The 18,078-nt window shown below is 43.0% G+C and overlaps 1 protein-coding gene across 1 annotated transcript; it reads right to left on the minus strand.

Annotated features, from left to right (window-relative positions):
* Positions 1-1,707: 1,707 nt before the first annotated feature.
* si:ch211-216l23.2 (uncharacterized protein LOC565061 homolog) lies at positions 1,708-17,185 on the minus strand. The gene is made up of 9 exons (XM_061222626.1): positions 16,560-17,185; positions 16,286-16,369; positions 14,046-14,122; positions 12,807-12,921; positions 9,819-10,018; positions 7,730-8,005; positions 6,806-6,982; positions 4,001-4,276; positions 1,708-2,823 (listed from the first exon to the last, which is right to left on the minus strand). Exons 1-9 carry the CDS (start codon positions 16,616-16,618, stop codon positions 2,789-2,791), a joined length of 1,299 nt encoding a protein of 432 aa, XP_061078610.1. The 5' UTR covers positions 16,619-17,185; the 3' UTR covers positions 1,708-2,788.
* Positions 17,186-18,078: the final 893 nt, after the last annotated feature.

The raw sequence follows: 18,078 nt of genomic DNA on the forward strand, positions 1-18,078 counted from the left end.
ACACTGACTGTATATTCAATAAAGAACTTCCAAAACATTGGCCAATGGATTTGATATTGGTTCTGAAAAAAATTCACTCATGAGTGGAAATTGGGGTTTGTGTTGATTTCGGAGCTTCATATCTTTGGCATGAAAAAAAAGAAAAATCTGAAAACATGTAGTCTGACAATCTTCTGACTAGTTTCAGATTATGGACTCCAATTTTCATAATAATGCTCAGAAAAAACTTAAGGTCATTCATAAAGGCTAAATCGTGTCACTTCGTAATTTATTTTCAACATTTGATGGCTTACTACAACAGCACCACTTGGTGTATGACTTCCAAACTTCTAAGACTAGTAGATAATTTGGTTAACCCCTTATAGTTATTTATAATTTTTCTGGATGAATTATCATTATCATCACAACCGTTCACCGTTGTATACTTAAAGCAATAACTGACGACAGGCGGTGGTATATAGAAATTTTATCACAGCCAAGGGGTGCTGTTCGGCCCAAGGCACAGTGGAGCTGCTGTACATATACATTTATATATACACACCGGAGTGTGCAGAAAAATGTCTTCCTCTTAACCTTGACTGATGCAATGCTGTCATGTCATCTGGCATGTTAGTTATACCCCCCCCCCCCCCCCCCCCCATTTCAGGGCACAATAATGTTTGGGACAGACATCATTTATCGTATTTACTTCTTTGTTGCATATCCATAAAACCTGGACCCAATGTTAAGGACACGGACACTTGAGAAGTACAATCATTCTTTCACAACTGATTATGAATTAACATCGCTGACATGATTATTTCTAGAGGGGTTGCCACAGGTGTCAAGGGCCTGAGGTGGGGTAGTTGTTCGAATTTGGGAGATGCATGTAGTGTGTTGGGTCCAGTTGGGACATAGCCCTTACAACATATTTTTGTATAGTCGTTTATAATGATGTTGTTGGGCATTGTATGATATTTTGCACTGGAATTCGGGAACCACCTGTAAATAAATCACACTTCACTCCACTTCGTCCTGGCTGCTTTGTTGAAGCCTCCATAGTCACAGACATCACCAGGCCTGAACTGAAGCAATCTTCAGCTCCTGCTTATTTTGGGGGCTAGTTGCCTTAAAGACAAGTTGAAATCAAAATGTGCCATTTCCTCAGTTCTTCATAACCATACAAACGCATAAATGTTCTAAAAAAATTATTACATTGTAATACTTATTTACTGTACTAGTATTTTCACACCAAAGTTTTTTCTCCATCCACTTCCTGGAAAACAAGATTTTATGAGATTTAACGTCATTATGTACCAGAGGGCTTGTATGTCAATCAAAAGTCAATTTTCTTTGCCCCTCCAGTCAACATGCTTTTCACACAGTAGCGTGAATCCTTATTTGATATCAGTCAAATCGACTCCCCGCCCTTCAGAATTTCCTCCAAAAGATCTGTTTCATTTGTGTACATGTCATGACGTGGAAACTAGTCCTGCGCCAACCTTTTAGCTTTTGACAACTCCGTTGTTGCTTCAGCTGTATGTTTGGCATCATTATCTTGCTGTAGGATGAAGCACCATCCTGCCACTTGGTTTTTTAGTTTTTTATGGTGAGAAGACCTCTTGGGTCCTTATTAAATGTACTCATATGCCTACTAGTGATTAATACATTAGTGCAATTTTAACTTCTCAATGCGCTTGCTTGTAAGAACCAAACAACCTCTGCAGATGCATGGAGTCAGGATGACTTTTAATGACAAGAAAATTTCAGACTTTAAAACAATACTGGAGTGACCATATACAAATGAAAGTGCAATATGAAGCCTAACTTCGGATTGGCTGTGCCGGGAGCACATACAGCACCTGACCTTTTCAAAAGATTAGAAGGTTCAGTCTTTTATTATAAAAAACAAAACATAAATCATTGTTATTTTAACATTGCTCCATTTTTAACATTTTCATTTTTTAACAAAATGCTTATATGCCATTCCTAAAGAACATCAACAATGCCTCATCAACTTCAAACCTAAATGACACCTCTGTACAAATAAGTGAGTCATGAAGTGAGTTTATGTGGTTCCGAAACTCAGGATCTTGGTGTCTCTTAAGCAACTGATTTTGAGAAGATAAGCAACAAAGTAAAGAGGAGGGATTCTCAACCAATCAGCAATGAGTAAGGTACTGACACCAATCAGCAGAGAGGAAGGGAGAGAGACCAACTGACGTTTGCAACATTGCACAACATGGGAATGTTCTGCAGTCGTGGGGCATCTAGTCACACAATGCCCCTATAGAGGTCACAACCCGATATTCAGTCATATTTAGCTTAGGGGAATGAGGTCTGGCCTCACAGAGCTGTGGAGGGGGCGGGGCCTGGTGTGTCAGAGCTGTGGAGGGGGCGGGGGCTGGGGTGTCAGAGCTGTGGAGGGGGCGGGGCCTGGTGTGTCAGAGCTGTGGAGGGGGCAGGGCCTGGTGTGTCAGAGCTGTGGAGGGGGCAGGGCCTGGTGTGTCAGAGCTGTGGAGGGGGCGGGGCCTGGTGTGTCAGAGCTGTGGAGGGGGCGGGGCCTGGTGTGTCAGAGCTGTGGAGGGGGCAGGGCCTGGTGTGTCAGAGCTGTGGAGGGGTTGGGGTCAGCAGAGCCTCGCAATGTCGTACGAACTCAGAAGAGAAGCCGTGGTGCTCCTGAGTCGGGGTTGCGGACCACAGTGGCCAGGGTGAGCCCAAGCAGGGGGGCTGCAGTAGGCCCTGCTGGATGATGGGTGTCTTTCACTGCACTGTGGGAAGGGTTTGGGGAATGGGAGAGAGGGGGGTCTCAGTGCCTTGGCAGGCTGGGACGTGGGGGTCCCCCTGTACAGAACAGGAAAAGAAAAAAAAGGAAGGAGATCATACAAGAGTCCAGGGAAATGAGACCTCATTACTCCTTCTGAGACAAATGTACACATGTACACACACACACACACACACACACACACACAGAGACAGACCACATTAGTAGGTATAACTTTCTAGCACTGGGTAGGACCTCCCTTTGCCCCAGAACAACCTGAATTATTTGTGGCATGGATTCGACAAGGTCCGTGGTAACATGATAGTGACATGCAGTAGCTGAAAATTTGTCCGCTGCACATTCGTTAACCACATCCCAAAGGTGCTCTATTGGATTGAGATCTGGTGACTGTGGAGGCCATTGGAGCACACTGAATGTGTACACTGTCATGTTCCTGGAACCAGCTTGAGATGAAATGTGCTTGTGGCATGGCACAATATCTATCAGAGTTCAGTAGCTATCAAAAGATGATTAGACTCACCATAAATGGATGTCTCAGGTAGGCTGTGGCATTTAAAAAAATGGTCAGCTTCCTAAAAAGTCACAAATCTGAAATAATCCTAACTGGACCAAAAACCATGACCTCACAAATCACCAACCTTCCTATCAACATAAATAACTCTCAGTCCATAAATAACTGGACAGTTTGTTGTTGTTGTTGTTTAGGCTCTGTTCTCCAGCACATTGAATTTGAAATAAAACAATGACTATAACGTTAAAGTGCAGTGGATGACTGAATCCACTGAATAGTGCACAAAAAACTTTGTAACTGTTCAACAGATCAAGAACACTCCCCAGGATGTAGGCGTAGATGTGTCCAAGATGACCATCAAGAGAAGACTATGCCAGCCAACCTGTTGAGTTCTGAAACAAAGTGGTTAAAGTGTTCAACCTGTACCTGAGTGATGGAAAGAAGAAAGTGTGGGCGGGGAAAAAAAATTCATGATCCAAGCACCTCATCTGTCAAACATGGTGGAGATAGCGTTATGGCTTTGGCATGTATGGCAGCCAATAAGACTGCCTCATTGATGACGTCACTGCTGACAGCAGCAGGATGAATGCCGAAGTGAAGTGGAGGGGTCTGAACAGTTTCTGAAGCCACTGTACACGCGCACACACACACTCACTCACATACACTCCACAGTTAAATGAGCCTTTCTATCGAGGCATTCGAGCGACGTTACGGCTGGGGCTAACCTGGGCGTGGCAGCAGGCCTGGCTGGTCTCCCATCTGGAGACTCTTCAAAGACGGGGGGGCCCCGTGGGGGGGCGGCCCTCGGACAGGCGGGGGTCCGCGGGGAGGAAGCGGGCCATGGACAGGGGCGGGGCCTCGCGGAGGGGGCGGGCCGTGATGGGCCGGCGGTCCCCGTGGGCCGTGGCCATGGGGTGGGGGTCCACGCGGTGGCCCGTGGGGGGGGCCTGGGCGACCCTGCATGGACAGCAGTGGGGGAGGCTTGGTTTTTGGATAAGAGCCTGGGGACAGAAAGCACAATATGGGAATTAAACCTATGAGGTCACAAATACGTGACTGAGAATGTTCTTTACTGAACATTATGATGCTGATGTAACAACCACTACTGGTAACCCACTGAATTATGAAGAACACAACATTATAAAAAACCTACTCCGCAAAGCGTTACGGTCATTCTCCAGTCACTGGGGATTCTCTAAACGTTAGAATAGGTACAAAGCATCCCCCACATTTACCCCCAAACTAACCTTTGACTGACATGGGACGTTAATGGTAATGGATTGTGTATGGTCTCTGTTGCAAAATGCATTCTCTACCTGACCTCGTCAAGGTGGCACAGTACATCTGCAAGTTAACCAGACATCATTGTTTTCCATCAATGATCACTGCTGATTTGTGAGTCCCACACAGACCCATACACCACTTATCTCTCCCTATATATACGTAAGAGACCCTCACTTTGGACTGATTTCCAACTCTCTGGGAACCGCTGCATGGAATAAACTTTCATTTCTGATCGCAATGCTCAGTCTCCTAGTCGTCCCTTCAGAAAAAAGCTAACAATGGTAAACACCAAATGTTCTCCAGGTTTATATATGTTGCATTTCTATCCCTCACCTCAAACCTCCACAGGAGGCGAGTACGTTACAACTCTATTGGGTGCACCTGTTACTCATGTATTGAGGGAATGTGTAGAGTGTGTAGAGTATTGTGTGTAGTATGGCGTGAGCAGTGAACTGTAATAAGCTCATAGTGATCTGGAGGGGGCAGAAGTGTGACGATAATGTATAATGCGTTGTATGTACAGTAGAACCTAAGAGAACCGAAAACTGAAAAGTCTGGTCCACTGAACCAGGTACATAAGAGGAAAGACTTATGTTATGTTAAGTTAGTGCTCTCCTTGAATCCAGGGCTCTAAAGGCTAAAAACCAAGACAGAAGTCTTAGCGCGTTAAGATTAATTAAGATCTTCACATCAGTAGCCAAACTGAAGCAATAACTAAATCAGCTTTCTATCACCTTAAGAACATAGCAAGAATCTGAGGTTTCACGTCCTAACAAGACTAACAGAAACTGATCCATTCCTGTATTTTCAGCAGGGACTATTGCAATAGTCTCTTTACCGGCCTCAGACAACTGCAGCTCATTCAGACGCTGCTGCTTGAGTTCTAACAAAAACCAAGAGAACAGAACATATTACCCCAATTCTCAGATCCTCACACTGGCTTCCAGTTGGGCACAGGATTGAATTAAAAATGGTACTGCTAGTTTATATACCACTAGGGCCTAGGGCCTAAATGCATCAGTGAAATGCTTGTTTAACACAAATAATTTGTTTTAAAGAGTGACCTAGTCTTTAGATGGTTCGGTGGTCTTACATCATATACATTTGATTGACTTTAGAATCTTTTGGTGGTCTGAAAATAAATTTAGATCGATTAAGTTTAACTCTGTGAGCACTTTATTAGACTTTTTTTTATTTTTTTTTTACTTCTGCTGTAGCCTATCCACTTACTTATGATTTTTTTGCACACCATTCCTTGCAAACTCAAGAGACTAGTGTGCATGAAAATCCCAGGAGATCAGCAGTTTCTGAGATACTCACACCACCCTGTCTGCCACCAACAATCATTCCATGGTTCAGATCACATTTTTCCTCCATTCTGATGGTTGACGTGAACATTAACTGAAGATCCTGACCCATATCTACATGATTGTATGCATTGCACTGCTGCCACACAATTGGTTGATTAAATAGTCACATGAATAGGTGTCATAAAGTAAAAATGTTCCTAATAAAGTGCTCGTTGAGTGTATATGTTTTTTAAATGTATACAGTATATATTTTTCAACGTTCTTAAGGTTGTGTTCCACCGAAAAAAACACATCTTTGGTCTTCCAGATGATTTCAGAGGTACATACTTCAATTATCAAGGTATGAACTTGAAAATATCAATTCGGACAAAATATGTAAATTAGCTCATTTATTCAAGATGGCGTTCAATTCCAAATTCGAACATGTCTGTAGCAGCCTATAATCTGAACCAAGTAAGATATCATAATTTTTTCAGATTCTAAATAAGACATGTTTGAAGATTGTTTTGAGCCTTCAATAGTCATTTGAAGCACCCAATTGTAATTTTTCTAGAAACGTAGAAAATCTTTCATGATTCAACAATCAGATTTATGATACTGCACCCGCCCCTAAAGCTTATAACAAGAAAATAATTTGCTCAAAACACTCTCCTGGATATGGAGGATTTGCAGCAATAGACAGAAAAAGGTCAATTTGACTGAAAATTCAATTTTTGAAGTGGAACAGAACCTTAAACATTTTATGACTGTATATTATTTTTTATATCGTTAAAAAAAATTGCTATTTTACTTTGTTTGGTGTAATTCACCTTCAGAGTTCTGAAAATGCCCCTGTTATGAACAACCTTCATTCCTGATGTGTTGGGTTCTCTGAGGTTCTACTGTACGGCGTTTTGAGTGTGTCATGAATGTGCAGTGTCGTGAGCGGGTCGTTACCTGGAGTGGGCAGTAGAGGAGCGGAGGGGTGCTCACTGGTGTTGGGGGGAAGAGGGGGGTGCTCCCTGACGTGGGGCCCAGAGGGAGTGGGCAGAAGGGGCGGCGGTTTGCCCAAGCCGCTGGGCAGGATCTTCCTCCTCATTGGGTACGAGCCTTCCTCACCTTCAGGAGCAGTGTCTGGGGGCGGAGTTAATGGGTACACTTACAGGCAGTCCCGTCACATTGGACAGATTTGATTGGACTGATGTAGTAGACCTTTCCAATCAGGGCCTGAGGTTCCTAACAAAAACCCCCGGGCCCTGAGTGGACAGGTCGAACAAAAACCCCAGGCCCTAATAGAGCACTACAGTTTGTCGTCCCAAAACCTGCAAGACTTTTTAAGCCATGGGTTCCTTTGGTTGATTTCCCATGCTCCCCCCCCCCCCCCCCCCCCCATAGAGATTTTGATTTCTGCTGAATACAAGGTCTGTGGTTTATGTGGTTTGTGTCAAGTTTCATCCATTAATATCTCAACTGTGAATTTTGAACCTACAGACAGGCTACCAGAAACTTGAGTGGTGGCTGGAAAAATACTTGCTTGCTTTTTTAAAGCACATAATGGCATAGAAATACACAGCGTAGCTATTAACGGAAAAATAGACCAAAATGTGAAACTCTCTTAAGCGTGTGCTAAACACAGACCTTATTTTAGGCAGAAATCAGAATCCCTATTGGGAAAAAGCATGGGAAATCTACCGAGGGAACGGTCGGAAAACACGTCATCACTGTGACACTAACAGAAACCACTCAAACAGAAACCCCCAGCCATAAATAGAATGTCTTACATAAACCCTAGGCCCTAATTGGACAGGTGTAACAGAACACCCGTCCACCCCATCCCACCCCACCCCGCCCCTGACTGGACAGTTGTGCGTGTCCAATCACCTTGCAGCTGGTCCTGGCGGGAGCGCACGTACTCGGCGAGCGTGCCCAGGTCCTCGGGGTAGAGGTGCAGGCCCTCGGCCAGCAGGTGCAGCAGGTGGCGTGTGGCGGAGGGCACGCTGTGGCGCTCCTGCTTCTCCCGCTCCAGGTAATCATCCGCCATCTGCGCCGCCTTGGACGCCATCTCGCCCGGCTCCTTCTCCTCGCGCTCCGCCTGCACGCGCCCAAACTCCGCCATCACAAAATCCATCGCCTGGTCCTTCGGCATGTTGCGGTGGACTGCGGGGGTACGCCGTTGATTGGGGTGGGGCGGAAGGGGCAGTGTGTTACACATGCACACGCGCGCACCTCTGATCCAACTGTGAGTGCATCTGGACTGCTGCACTCGGCATCCATCGCGGCGTGACACAGTTCCATACTCACCTAGAAACGGAACGGGCCGCTGATACCCACCTAAACATGGTCGTCTAGTACTTGAATAAATATGTAACAGTCTACAGTCCAATAGTCCAGTACTCGCACACATTTGGTACAGTCCAATAAACACAACTGAACATGGTACAGTCCAGTACTTCCATAAACTTGGTGCAGTCTAATACACATAACTAAATATGGTACAGTCCAGTAATCATAAATTTGGTACAGTTCAATACACGTTAATATTGTGCAGTCATGTCCAGTACTCCCCCACACGCTAGTCTAATAATGTATGCCGTCGATTACTCGATAAACAGCACAGACCACTACCATCTGCAGTGCCGTAGAGATTACGCATTTCAGAGCTTCTCAGACGATTTGTGTTCTAACTGACACTCAAAGATGTAATATTTTATACAAACTTCAAAGAGAGCATTGTGCTTTCAGTTGGATTTTGATAGTCTATGGTTCACCAAAAATCTGACAAATCTGATTGCAAAAATAGGTGATTTATTAGATGGCGAGAGCACAATAATGCATTTTATGTAATTCAGCAAATGACAAGACAACTGTATAACATTGTGGTATTCTATGGCTGGTTAACTAAATGATGATTCTGAAAGTAATCAACCAAATACAAATTGAATTTTTTCTTAGCATTTTAAAATACACACAATAAAATATACTGTTTTCTGTTTTAATTCAGTTATTAAAAGATGCTGGTGAGTCACCAACACATATTCATGTGAGAGGTATTTTATATGTTATAGTGTTGCATGAGTTTTGTGAAGTTTTAAAATTCTTTGATGAGATTGGACAAATGTCACGGAAACGCTATGTGGGATTTTGTTTGTGTATATTTGTTGTTTTTTTTAATGTATTTTTGTGGCATTTACATGCATGCAGGTCATTTCATAATGGGGCGCATCAGTTTTGCACATTTTAAAGGCATGGCATTTGTGGTGATATTTCTCTGTGGAAACTTAACTGGGCATCTCTTTTAAACTTTGAGAAAATTACTAAGTAAGTGATTTTGAAGTAGTTATGTATTTGTTGCTAGTATTTGTAGTATTTGTATCAAGTTGAATGAACCCAATGAGCAGCATTAAGAGGGTTTGTAGGCGAGACAGGGGCTGTTGGGGCTCATTGTGTACAGGCCGAATGTGAGCATCTTTACGCAGTCAAGTTGTTTTTTGTTTTTTTACAGCAGCAGCACAAGTGCTGTGGAAACGGGTCACACGCTGCACACACAGGTCACACCCCGGTTTCACGCAAGCGGAACCAAACCCGCCTGAGCCTGACCGCAATTCGACCGCAATTCCACCGCAAACCGGGCCGCAGCTAAGCACGCTGCACAAGGCAAGCAAAAGCACTGAAAATCACGCCTCCGGAGCATCCGATTGATTTTTTTTGTGCGTTTTGGCTCGTGGGTTCCATTATCGGCGCCTGCAAGCCACTCTTGGGGGCCAGGTCCTGCTGTACACTGCAGTTAAATCTGTAAATCTGCACGCGGTGACAATGAGCCCTGCTCAACCCCTCCCTCTTGTTTTATGCACTTTATGACTGTCCCTAGATTGTTTTTAAACTGCTGCCATTTGAAATCTTTTAGTTTCTATGTTAAATACATTTTTATTGGGTTTTGAGTGGAGAGGGGGGAGGGGAGGGCGAAACTTACTTTTGAGTGACTCTGAAAATATGATTACAGTGCACGAGGAGAGCGCTACATTAGTCTGCTCCACGAGAATACATAAGGGGGAGCCGTGGGCCCGGACGTCCTGCAGGGCCCGCGTCAGGCCTGACTCCGCCTGCAGGTAAATCATTTCCATTGCGAGGCCGCGCTCCTGCAAACAGTGGCCTATCGTTTTTGCGTAATCCCTTGAAAGAAGAAGAAGAAAGCTGGTTATTGACCTCCGCACACCAGGGGGCGACGGAGAGGAGACAGCTCTGCCAGACCAATCAACTGAGGCCTGCAAGGGTGCGTGAGAGGAAATTGTGTGTAGACTGTCTGTGTAAGAGAGTGTGAGCGATGATTGTGCATGTTTGCATGAATCTCTCAGAACACAAGTGAATATGCAAGTATACATAAGTGAGCATGTATGTATGTATGTATACACACACACACACACACACACACACACACACTCAGTGAGCAATGTATTAGGTAGACCTGTACACCAGCTTGTTAATGCAAATATTTAATCAGCCAATCATGTGGCAGCAACTAAAAGCATGCAGACATGGTCAAGAGGTTCAGCTGTTTTTCAATCCAAATGTCAGAATGGGGAAGAAATGTGATCTAAGTGACTTTAACCACGGAAAGATTGGTGCCAGACCAACACGTCTCTATAGTTTGCAGAGAATGATGCAAAAAACAAAAAACATTTAGCGAGCAGCAGTTCTGCGGGCAAAAATGCATTGTTATTGACAGTGAGTGACAGTAACGCAACTAACCACACATTACAACAGTGGTATGAAGAAGAGCATCTCTGAACACACAAGTCAAACCCCTAAGTAGACAAGTCTTCTGCTGCAGTAGCATAAGTCAAAAAAATAAGTCTTATAAATATCTAATAAACTGCTCACTGAGTGTATATAAATGAGTGTGGATGTGTGTGTACACAATTGTGCGTGCATGTAAAGCATCCATTTTGTGCTGAAACGGCACTTGGGTTTTTTGATGAAACGACCAACATTTTATCTTATTACCGAACAACATTTTGTCTTATTGCTACCATTCATATTTATGCATTTCATAGCTTTTTAGAGTTCGGTCTTGTGAATATTCAACCCCCCAAAAATATTTGTATATGACATTTAAAAAAAATAATACCTAATAAATGTGTGCTGGAAGCCAAGTCATTCCTGTGGGTTTCATTTCACAGTTTTCACCTGTCCTTTGCAACCAAACCTAATTATTAAAATCCAGTATTAACAAGTTAATTCAGAATACATTGTGCCTCGAATACAAATTAATTTTGGATGATTAGCCAACGCTGTGAAGTAGTGTGTTAAGGTGTGTTCATCCTGGGTTTCCTCCAGTAATGAGCTATATTTCAATGTGCTCCAAGTGCTCCATTTTGTGTGCATTTCCACCATTTTTGTAAAAACAAATTTGTATTTTCTTTTTTCTTTTTCTTTTTTTAAAGACATCATATCTATTGTGTTTCAACATTTACATGTGCTCGGTGTCTAAAATTTTCAAAACAATGAGCTCTATTTTCCAGCAGGGGCATGGCGTGTGGCTAGGCATTCCCCCGGCTAAGTGGCATTTTTGGCATGCCATTATTATGAATTAATGATGGAGCCATGTGTTGTAATTGTTCCTGCATTTGAGTACAAAGTAACAAGTCATTTTATTATTACAAACAACTTCATTGGCATTGTTATGATCTTCCATGGTTTGATTTTTTTTAATTAAAAAAAAAAAGTATCTCAAAGTTTTGTTTTTTTAAATAAAACTTTGAGATACTGTTGTCATTGTTTCTTAGTTAGCATATTGTATTTAAGCTATTTAGCTACAGGTTTAATGGGAAATTGGATTATGGCAGTATGCTGTCTGCAAAGCTTTTAAAGGCAATGAAGAGGTCATTTGATTGGCTATGACTGAATCCAACTGCTAAACACGAATAATGCATTCAGCCTAATCCAGCCCATTTTCCATGTGCCCCGCATGCTTTGAGCGGTGTGCTCCTCACGTCTTGTCTTTATAAATTAACAGAATTCAGTAGCCAAGCCCAGTGTCCCTGCACCGTGCCCCATTGCTTCTGGAAAACAGAGCCCCATATATCGTCACTGTGAACATTTTCATTTGTTTTAAAACCCTTTTCCTCCCCAAGTGTCATAAGAAAACATTTATATAACGTTTAACCGTATGTGTGTGTGCGCATGTGTGTATATGCGTATGCTGAATTGTAATATTTAAGATTGCACATTAAACACCAGACATCGTGACAGCACATAATGTGTCCAAATATGGCATGTTTTAAAACAGTCTAAGGTGCATTTGAGATTTTTTTGGTTGTTGCCTCGACTGTGTATAGCCTACCATTCTGAAACATTAAGAGACCAAGCCGATTGGCCCATGTTTCACCACATTATTGTTCGACCCATTGACACCACCAATGCCAGAACACAACAGTATGAAGGTTATTGGATACTGCACAGTTCCTTCCCCAGGATTAATGCAAGTGACACCATTTGCGTGTGAAATAAGATGTTTACGTATGTTGGTATATTATTTGCGTGTTCTGTTATTCTAAGACCGACAAACTGTTCAGAATTTACCTTAGGTCAGTCAGAATAATCAGACCCAGACACTGTGAGGCAGCCCAGGGTGGTCCCACCGAGTCCTGAACAGGATTATGTAATAAAGACTATCTTTTTGGCTTTGCCCTCTTTGAAGATTTAGTTTAACGTTTCATATTTTGTGGTAAAAAACAGGCATGAAGTCCCATTTTATGTCATCAATCTTTTGAGCACCTGTTAATGCAGCCACAGGAGAAAATACACAGATGGTACCATCATTCTCAACACTACGACTTGCCCATCTCTCCAAAACACTGTCCCCTGATTGGTCCAGACTCCGCATGTGACAAATCTGGTCCAATTGGAGATATGTGGATGGAGTGTGACGAATGAACATTCCAGCAGGGGGCGCACTCACATGTTCTGGGTGCTCACAGACAGGAGCACGCAGTCTGCAGGCCTCTTTTCGTAGTCCTCTTGCACCTGTGCGTAGAAGCGCTGGTAGAGCGCGTTGCGTTTGTCCGCCGGGGCACCTGCACAGGGAGACACACTGAGCCACAAGGCACCAGCACTGCTACAGGCGAAGAAACGAAATGGAGGACAAGTGCCGCTGCTCTTGTGTCAGTGTGCATGATGCGGTGTCTGGGCTTCACTTCACTGGAACTGGCAGATGCTGGTTTAAAAAAAAAAAATAAAAAAAATAACTGGCAGAGTCCCAGCCTGGGCCTTTCTGTGTGTTCTCCGTGTCTGTGTGGGTTTCCTCCGGGGACTCCGGGTTCCTCCCACCACACACAGACATGCAGGTTGGGCTACTTGGGGGGGGCATTAACAGGGCGTCACTGCAAAAGAGCATGCGTGCTCAGTCAACTTACCCTGCATAAATAAAGGTTACTAAATTAACCACTGTGACTTACAGCTCAATACAATAATTCCAGTGAGAATTTAAGGCCATGATAAACAGCAACATTTTGAGGCAATGAAGACCAATAGTAAGTTTTTGCCTCCTTACTAAATGTTTGCTTTTGTCCCATTTGCTTATCTCCATGCTTCTTGCAGGCTGGATTGCCCAACAACATTGGCAAAAAACACTGCCAGTGTATTGATAGTGTACATTAAGCAAACAACAGCAAATAACCACATGCTCTGAAAAAGGTGTTAGGGCCTGGTATAGAGCTAGAGAGGGTTTGGGCGGAGTGGATTCTGGTTATCTTCTGAAGGTATGAAGGGACTGTCCCCTAGGTAGCCTGGCAGACTAGCACCAAGGTTGGCTGAAAGGAATGGTGAAGAAATGGTGTTGCCCAGGGTGAGAGAGGTCTTCCACCCAGTCATTCAGGCAGGCCGAGACTGCAACTCCAATTTGACTGGTTTTATTTTCTGAAAATCGTTTTACTGCAAATTAACGTCTTGGTGTGAGCTGTGCCCTCTCTGTGCCAGCATACCAGACTTCATGAGCAGACAATGCTGGTACCATAGAGTTCTGCGAGTTTGCACGTGCTGGTACCATGCAGTTCTGCGAGTTTGCACGTGTTGATACCATGCAGGTTCTGCGAGTTTGCACGTGCTGACACCATGGTGTTCTGTGCATTTTTTCCCCAAGTATGATGGAGTTCTGTGAGTTTTGTGCATACTGGGATCGTATAGTTCTGTGAGAACTTACCTTGCGAATGCTGGTATCTCTCATACTCCGCCGTGCCAGCAGGGTAGTCATGCTGCTGATCCAATGCCTCATCAAAGCTACAGGCCAAAACCAAGGCGAGAGAAACAGAAATTACCTGCATCTGACACTACCTTGTGGGATCCCATAATATCAATCAATTCCCCCCCCCCCGAGAACTGCACTTCACCTGTGAATGCCAAATGTATTTTTTGTTGCACAGAAAATAAATAATTCTGCGTTACATTGACCTCGCATTCTCTAAAACTCTAAGAACAAATTAACAGAAATAATGCAATGTAACCCTATTACAATACCTAGTGCTGACAATTCAAACCACTAATTGACCTCTTAGATTAAAGGTGCAGCAAATTTATTATTTACCCAGAATTCATTTCACCAGTGGGCAGTTCACAGTACACAAAATATACAGTCAGTACCATGCGGCTGCTATGAAATGCCAATATGTGTCATGTAAAGATGTAAAAGTTGAATGAATGAATGTGGGAAGTAATGAGGAAGCCTCCACTGAAAATTTGGGCTCAAAATATAGAGAATAATACATTAAGAACATCTCTTGGTTGGTTTGGATTTTTAAACTATTTTTAATATTTAAAATGTGGAGGCCCTTCTTTAGAAACAGATTTGAACAATGCACTTTGGACCTGTCGCTTCTTTGGTCTGCTGTTGGTAGTATCCAGGGACATGGTTCCCATGGTCATTTGGATTATTTTGTGCATGTCCAACTGAATTAACCTGCGAGTGGTGTGCTGTTGTTCTGAACTGTTGGAAACCAGGAATGTATTGCAGGGTTGCACAACTGTTTTTTTCGTTCCAACCAATTCCCTTGTTTTTAATTTGCGGACAGATCGAAAAATTACCCCGTTTCAAGCTTGCACTTGAGCACAGTAAAATCTTTAGGACACATCTGCAGTCTACAATTGTAGCCGGTACTCATACACGCATCAGATAAGATATGATTGAGTCAATTAATTAATTAAGCAGCAGGATGTCATAGGAGAAAGTGTGCGTCAACTGCAAAGGACTGACTTCTGCTTCCATCGCATGGAGGTAACCACATGCAACCTGAGAGCCAATATCCATGGTGTTTAAAGTGACTGTTAAAGTACATTTGGGAATGGCTTCAAAGAACACATGACATTATTATAGTATGCATTTTGCATCAGCAACAGTCGAGAAGTCTACATTGCAATATTGACTTACAGTGAGCTCCAGAATTATTGGCACCCGAGACTGGCAATGCGCAAAAAAATACTTTAAGAAATAGACAGTATAGGCTGTATCTGGCCAAACATTCAATTTAGGTCTCATTTGGTAATTTAAAGTATAACTGAACAATGATGCAGTGACCATATTGAACATCTTGGTCAGAAACAATCAAAAACCAGTGGGCTGAACTGAAGAGGGCAGTTCATATGCGCAAACACAAGAATGTGAAGGACCATGCAAGGTCCTTAACCTTCTCAAGCATTTCAGGAGAAGACTCCATGCCGCTATCCTTGTCAGAGGTGGATGCACCAAGTAATAAACCAGTTGTGCCAATAATTATGGAACCTTATTATGTATTTCGGTGAAATCTATTTTTTATTAAATGAATGTATGCACAATACAGTACTTTAGTACAGTATTTTTCAACATTTACATTCTTGAGTTTCTCAGTAATTGTATTGTCTATTTTTACAGTATTTTTTGTGGATTGCCAGTCAGGAGTGGCAACAATTCTGGAGCCCAACATACATCAGTCCATCACCTTATAAGACTTATCATCCATCTATTCCGATGAGCAGATTAAATGGGCGGAGTTAAATGTATTACCAGACTCGGAGCTATTGGGTCCTGATAATTTCTGACCTAACGGCCAATAAATGTTTTAGTCTCATTGCATATCGCCTCCCATTTTCTCTGTTTCATGAAATTTTTTATAGAGGATTGTAGCAAGAGCTATGTGGCAGCACGGTGATGCAGTGGATAACAGTCACCTCACAATTGTCAAGGGTTTGAATCCCGAAAAGGGCATTTACGTGGCACAATTCCTTATCTACCTTAGACTCCTATCTACTTAAACTATCTTGAAACAGGGTTCCTTCAGGGAAACATGAGAATGGGTGACCAACATGTGGCTTTCAGGCACAGAAAAGTAGGCCTACAGTACAGTGCGATACGTTCTTTTGCACCCTCCGCTTTGATGCCACTTGAATGAAAGTGTACTCCGCTCCTCTCACCTTTGCGATTCGTCCTGGACTTCGTTTCGGTCCTCTCTCAGCGGGTACGGTGCTCTGCGGAATGGCCGGTATGGCTTTACGTTTCTACAAGAGAAAAACGAATACAAAATACAATGTCAGAACTCGCACTTTCATAGTTCATGTTTATCCTGAAACATTATTTCTGCGGTTACACGAACGTTTGACAAGTGCAGAAGCACCGCTGAGACGTTAATACAGACTAGCTAACCAATTGCTAGCGTGTTGTTAACCTAAATGTCTGAACTCGGCTTACCCTCCGTTGGGCATCGGTTGGGGTCGTCTACTGCCAGGTGCCTTCACCCACGCAGCCATTGTACACACAGAGCTTGGTCAAATGGGTTAATAGAAAATAAACCAAACGCACTCGTTTCGGGAAGTGTGTGATTCTACAGAAACGTTAAAAGTGATAACTAATTATAATTAACGTTAGTATTAACTGGGTGACATTAGCCAACTAATGTTAGCCGTTTGGCTAGGCAGTCAGAACCAAGCCAGGGGCAATAACTAGCTAGCCAAGGCAAGCTAGATTGGTAGGTAACATTAGCTATTATACCAGCTAATGTGAGTCTAGGGTTAGCTAGCTACCTATAGCGTGCGGTTATTAAGCGCATTTAGCTAGCTATCTACCGCAGTTTACCAACTACTAGCTGGCGAACCAACTTTAGCTACACATATCCAGGATGCGCAATCGAATGTTTATTCGGGGTTAACCAAGGATCAGAGAACACAAACGCTACGAATGTTACCTCACGTACGGAAACCTGAAACCGCAAAAGGCTATACAATCTAGCTACTTCTAACCGATCCTGAATCAGCCTACACACACCCGAATTGGAGGTTATGTCAAACGATGCTGATCCAGCATCAGCACTCAGGCCGACATCCAAGTACACCATAGACATCTTATAAAAGATATGATGCGTTTTCTTATAACGCTGAAGCTACGTTTTGTGCACAGCGCCCTCTAAGGAATTAGTGTAAAATACATGTTCGTATGGTTCGTTCCTATTTCTTATACAATCTGTGGTTCGTACACGCACACACCACACACAGTGTCCAGTCATCCATCTTTCCTTTGAACTGTCACAAACCCTGAGGGACGTAATGATAAATAGAATGGACATGGTAATGGGGCTTTCATCAATACTGAGGGCAGACACGAGAGTCAAATGTAAAATGCTGAAGAAATTATATCTGCCAAGTCCCTGGAAACTGACAACCTGTTGTAATCCTGATCTGAGGAATCATTTGTGTTCATGGTAAAAAAACAACAACATTGTTTTAATTATCATAACCCAAGATTCTATCTGAATAATTTGTCTACACTGTGATTGAAGTATAACTTACTCGAATCTATTTCTTGAGAGTAGACACATTTCTTCTGTACTCTCACAACTTGACCAACAGGTGGCACTACATACCCTTAGAAGTGCTTTTCAGCTCTACCAGTACCTTCAGGTTAAAGGTACAATAGGTAAGATTTTTGTTAAAATATTGTTACAAGACCATTGTAAATCCTTTCCTATCTTTGAAAAAGGGTCACTGACATGTTGACTCACCCTCTGCCTGTGTTTATAGTGTTTATAGGGTTTCCAAATATACAGTTGATGCACCAACACTGTACCAAAACATTGTACAGCTGTACAAAAATTCAAGCTCATTGGTTGAAAATGGTTCTAATTGCCACAGCCAATGGCATTTCAACGTCAGCGCATTCAAAGAGAGGGGGGGGGGATAAACAGTGTTGTGGGTTGAAGGTGTTTTTTGCTGAC

This window comes from Conger conger, chromosome 15 (genome assembly GCF_963514075.1).
Source record: "Conger conger chromosome 15, fConCon1.1, whole genome shotgun sequence".
NCBI lineage: Eukaryota > Metazoa > Chordata > Actinopteri > Anguilliformes > Congridae > Conger > Conger conger.

What these genes read in the sequence shown, in the direction of transcription:
- si:ch211-216l23.2 (XM_061222626.1), bottom strand. Translation starts at nt 16,618, where the DNA reads ATGGCTGCGTGGGTGAAGGCACCTGGCAGTAGACGACCCCAACCGATG. An exon ending in CAACCGATGCCCAACGGAGG is followed by an intron (nt 16,370 to 16,559) that starts GTAAGCCGAGTT and finishes TTTCTCTTGTAG; the next exon opens with AAACGTAAAGCCATACCGGC. An exon ending in GTCCAGGACGAATCGCAAAG is followed by an intron (nt 14,123 to 16,285) that starts GTGAGAGGAGCG and finishes TTTGGCCTGTAG; the next exon opens with CTTTGATGAGGCATTGGATC.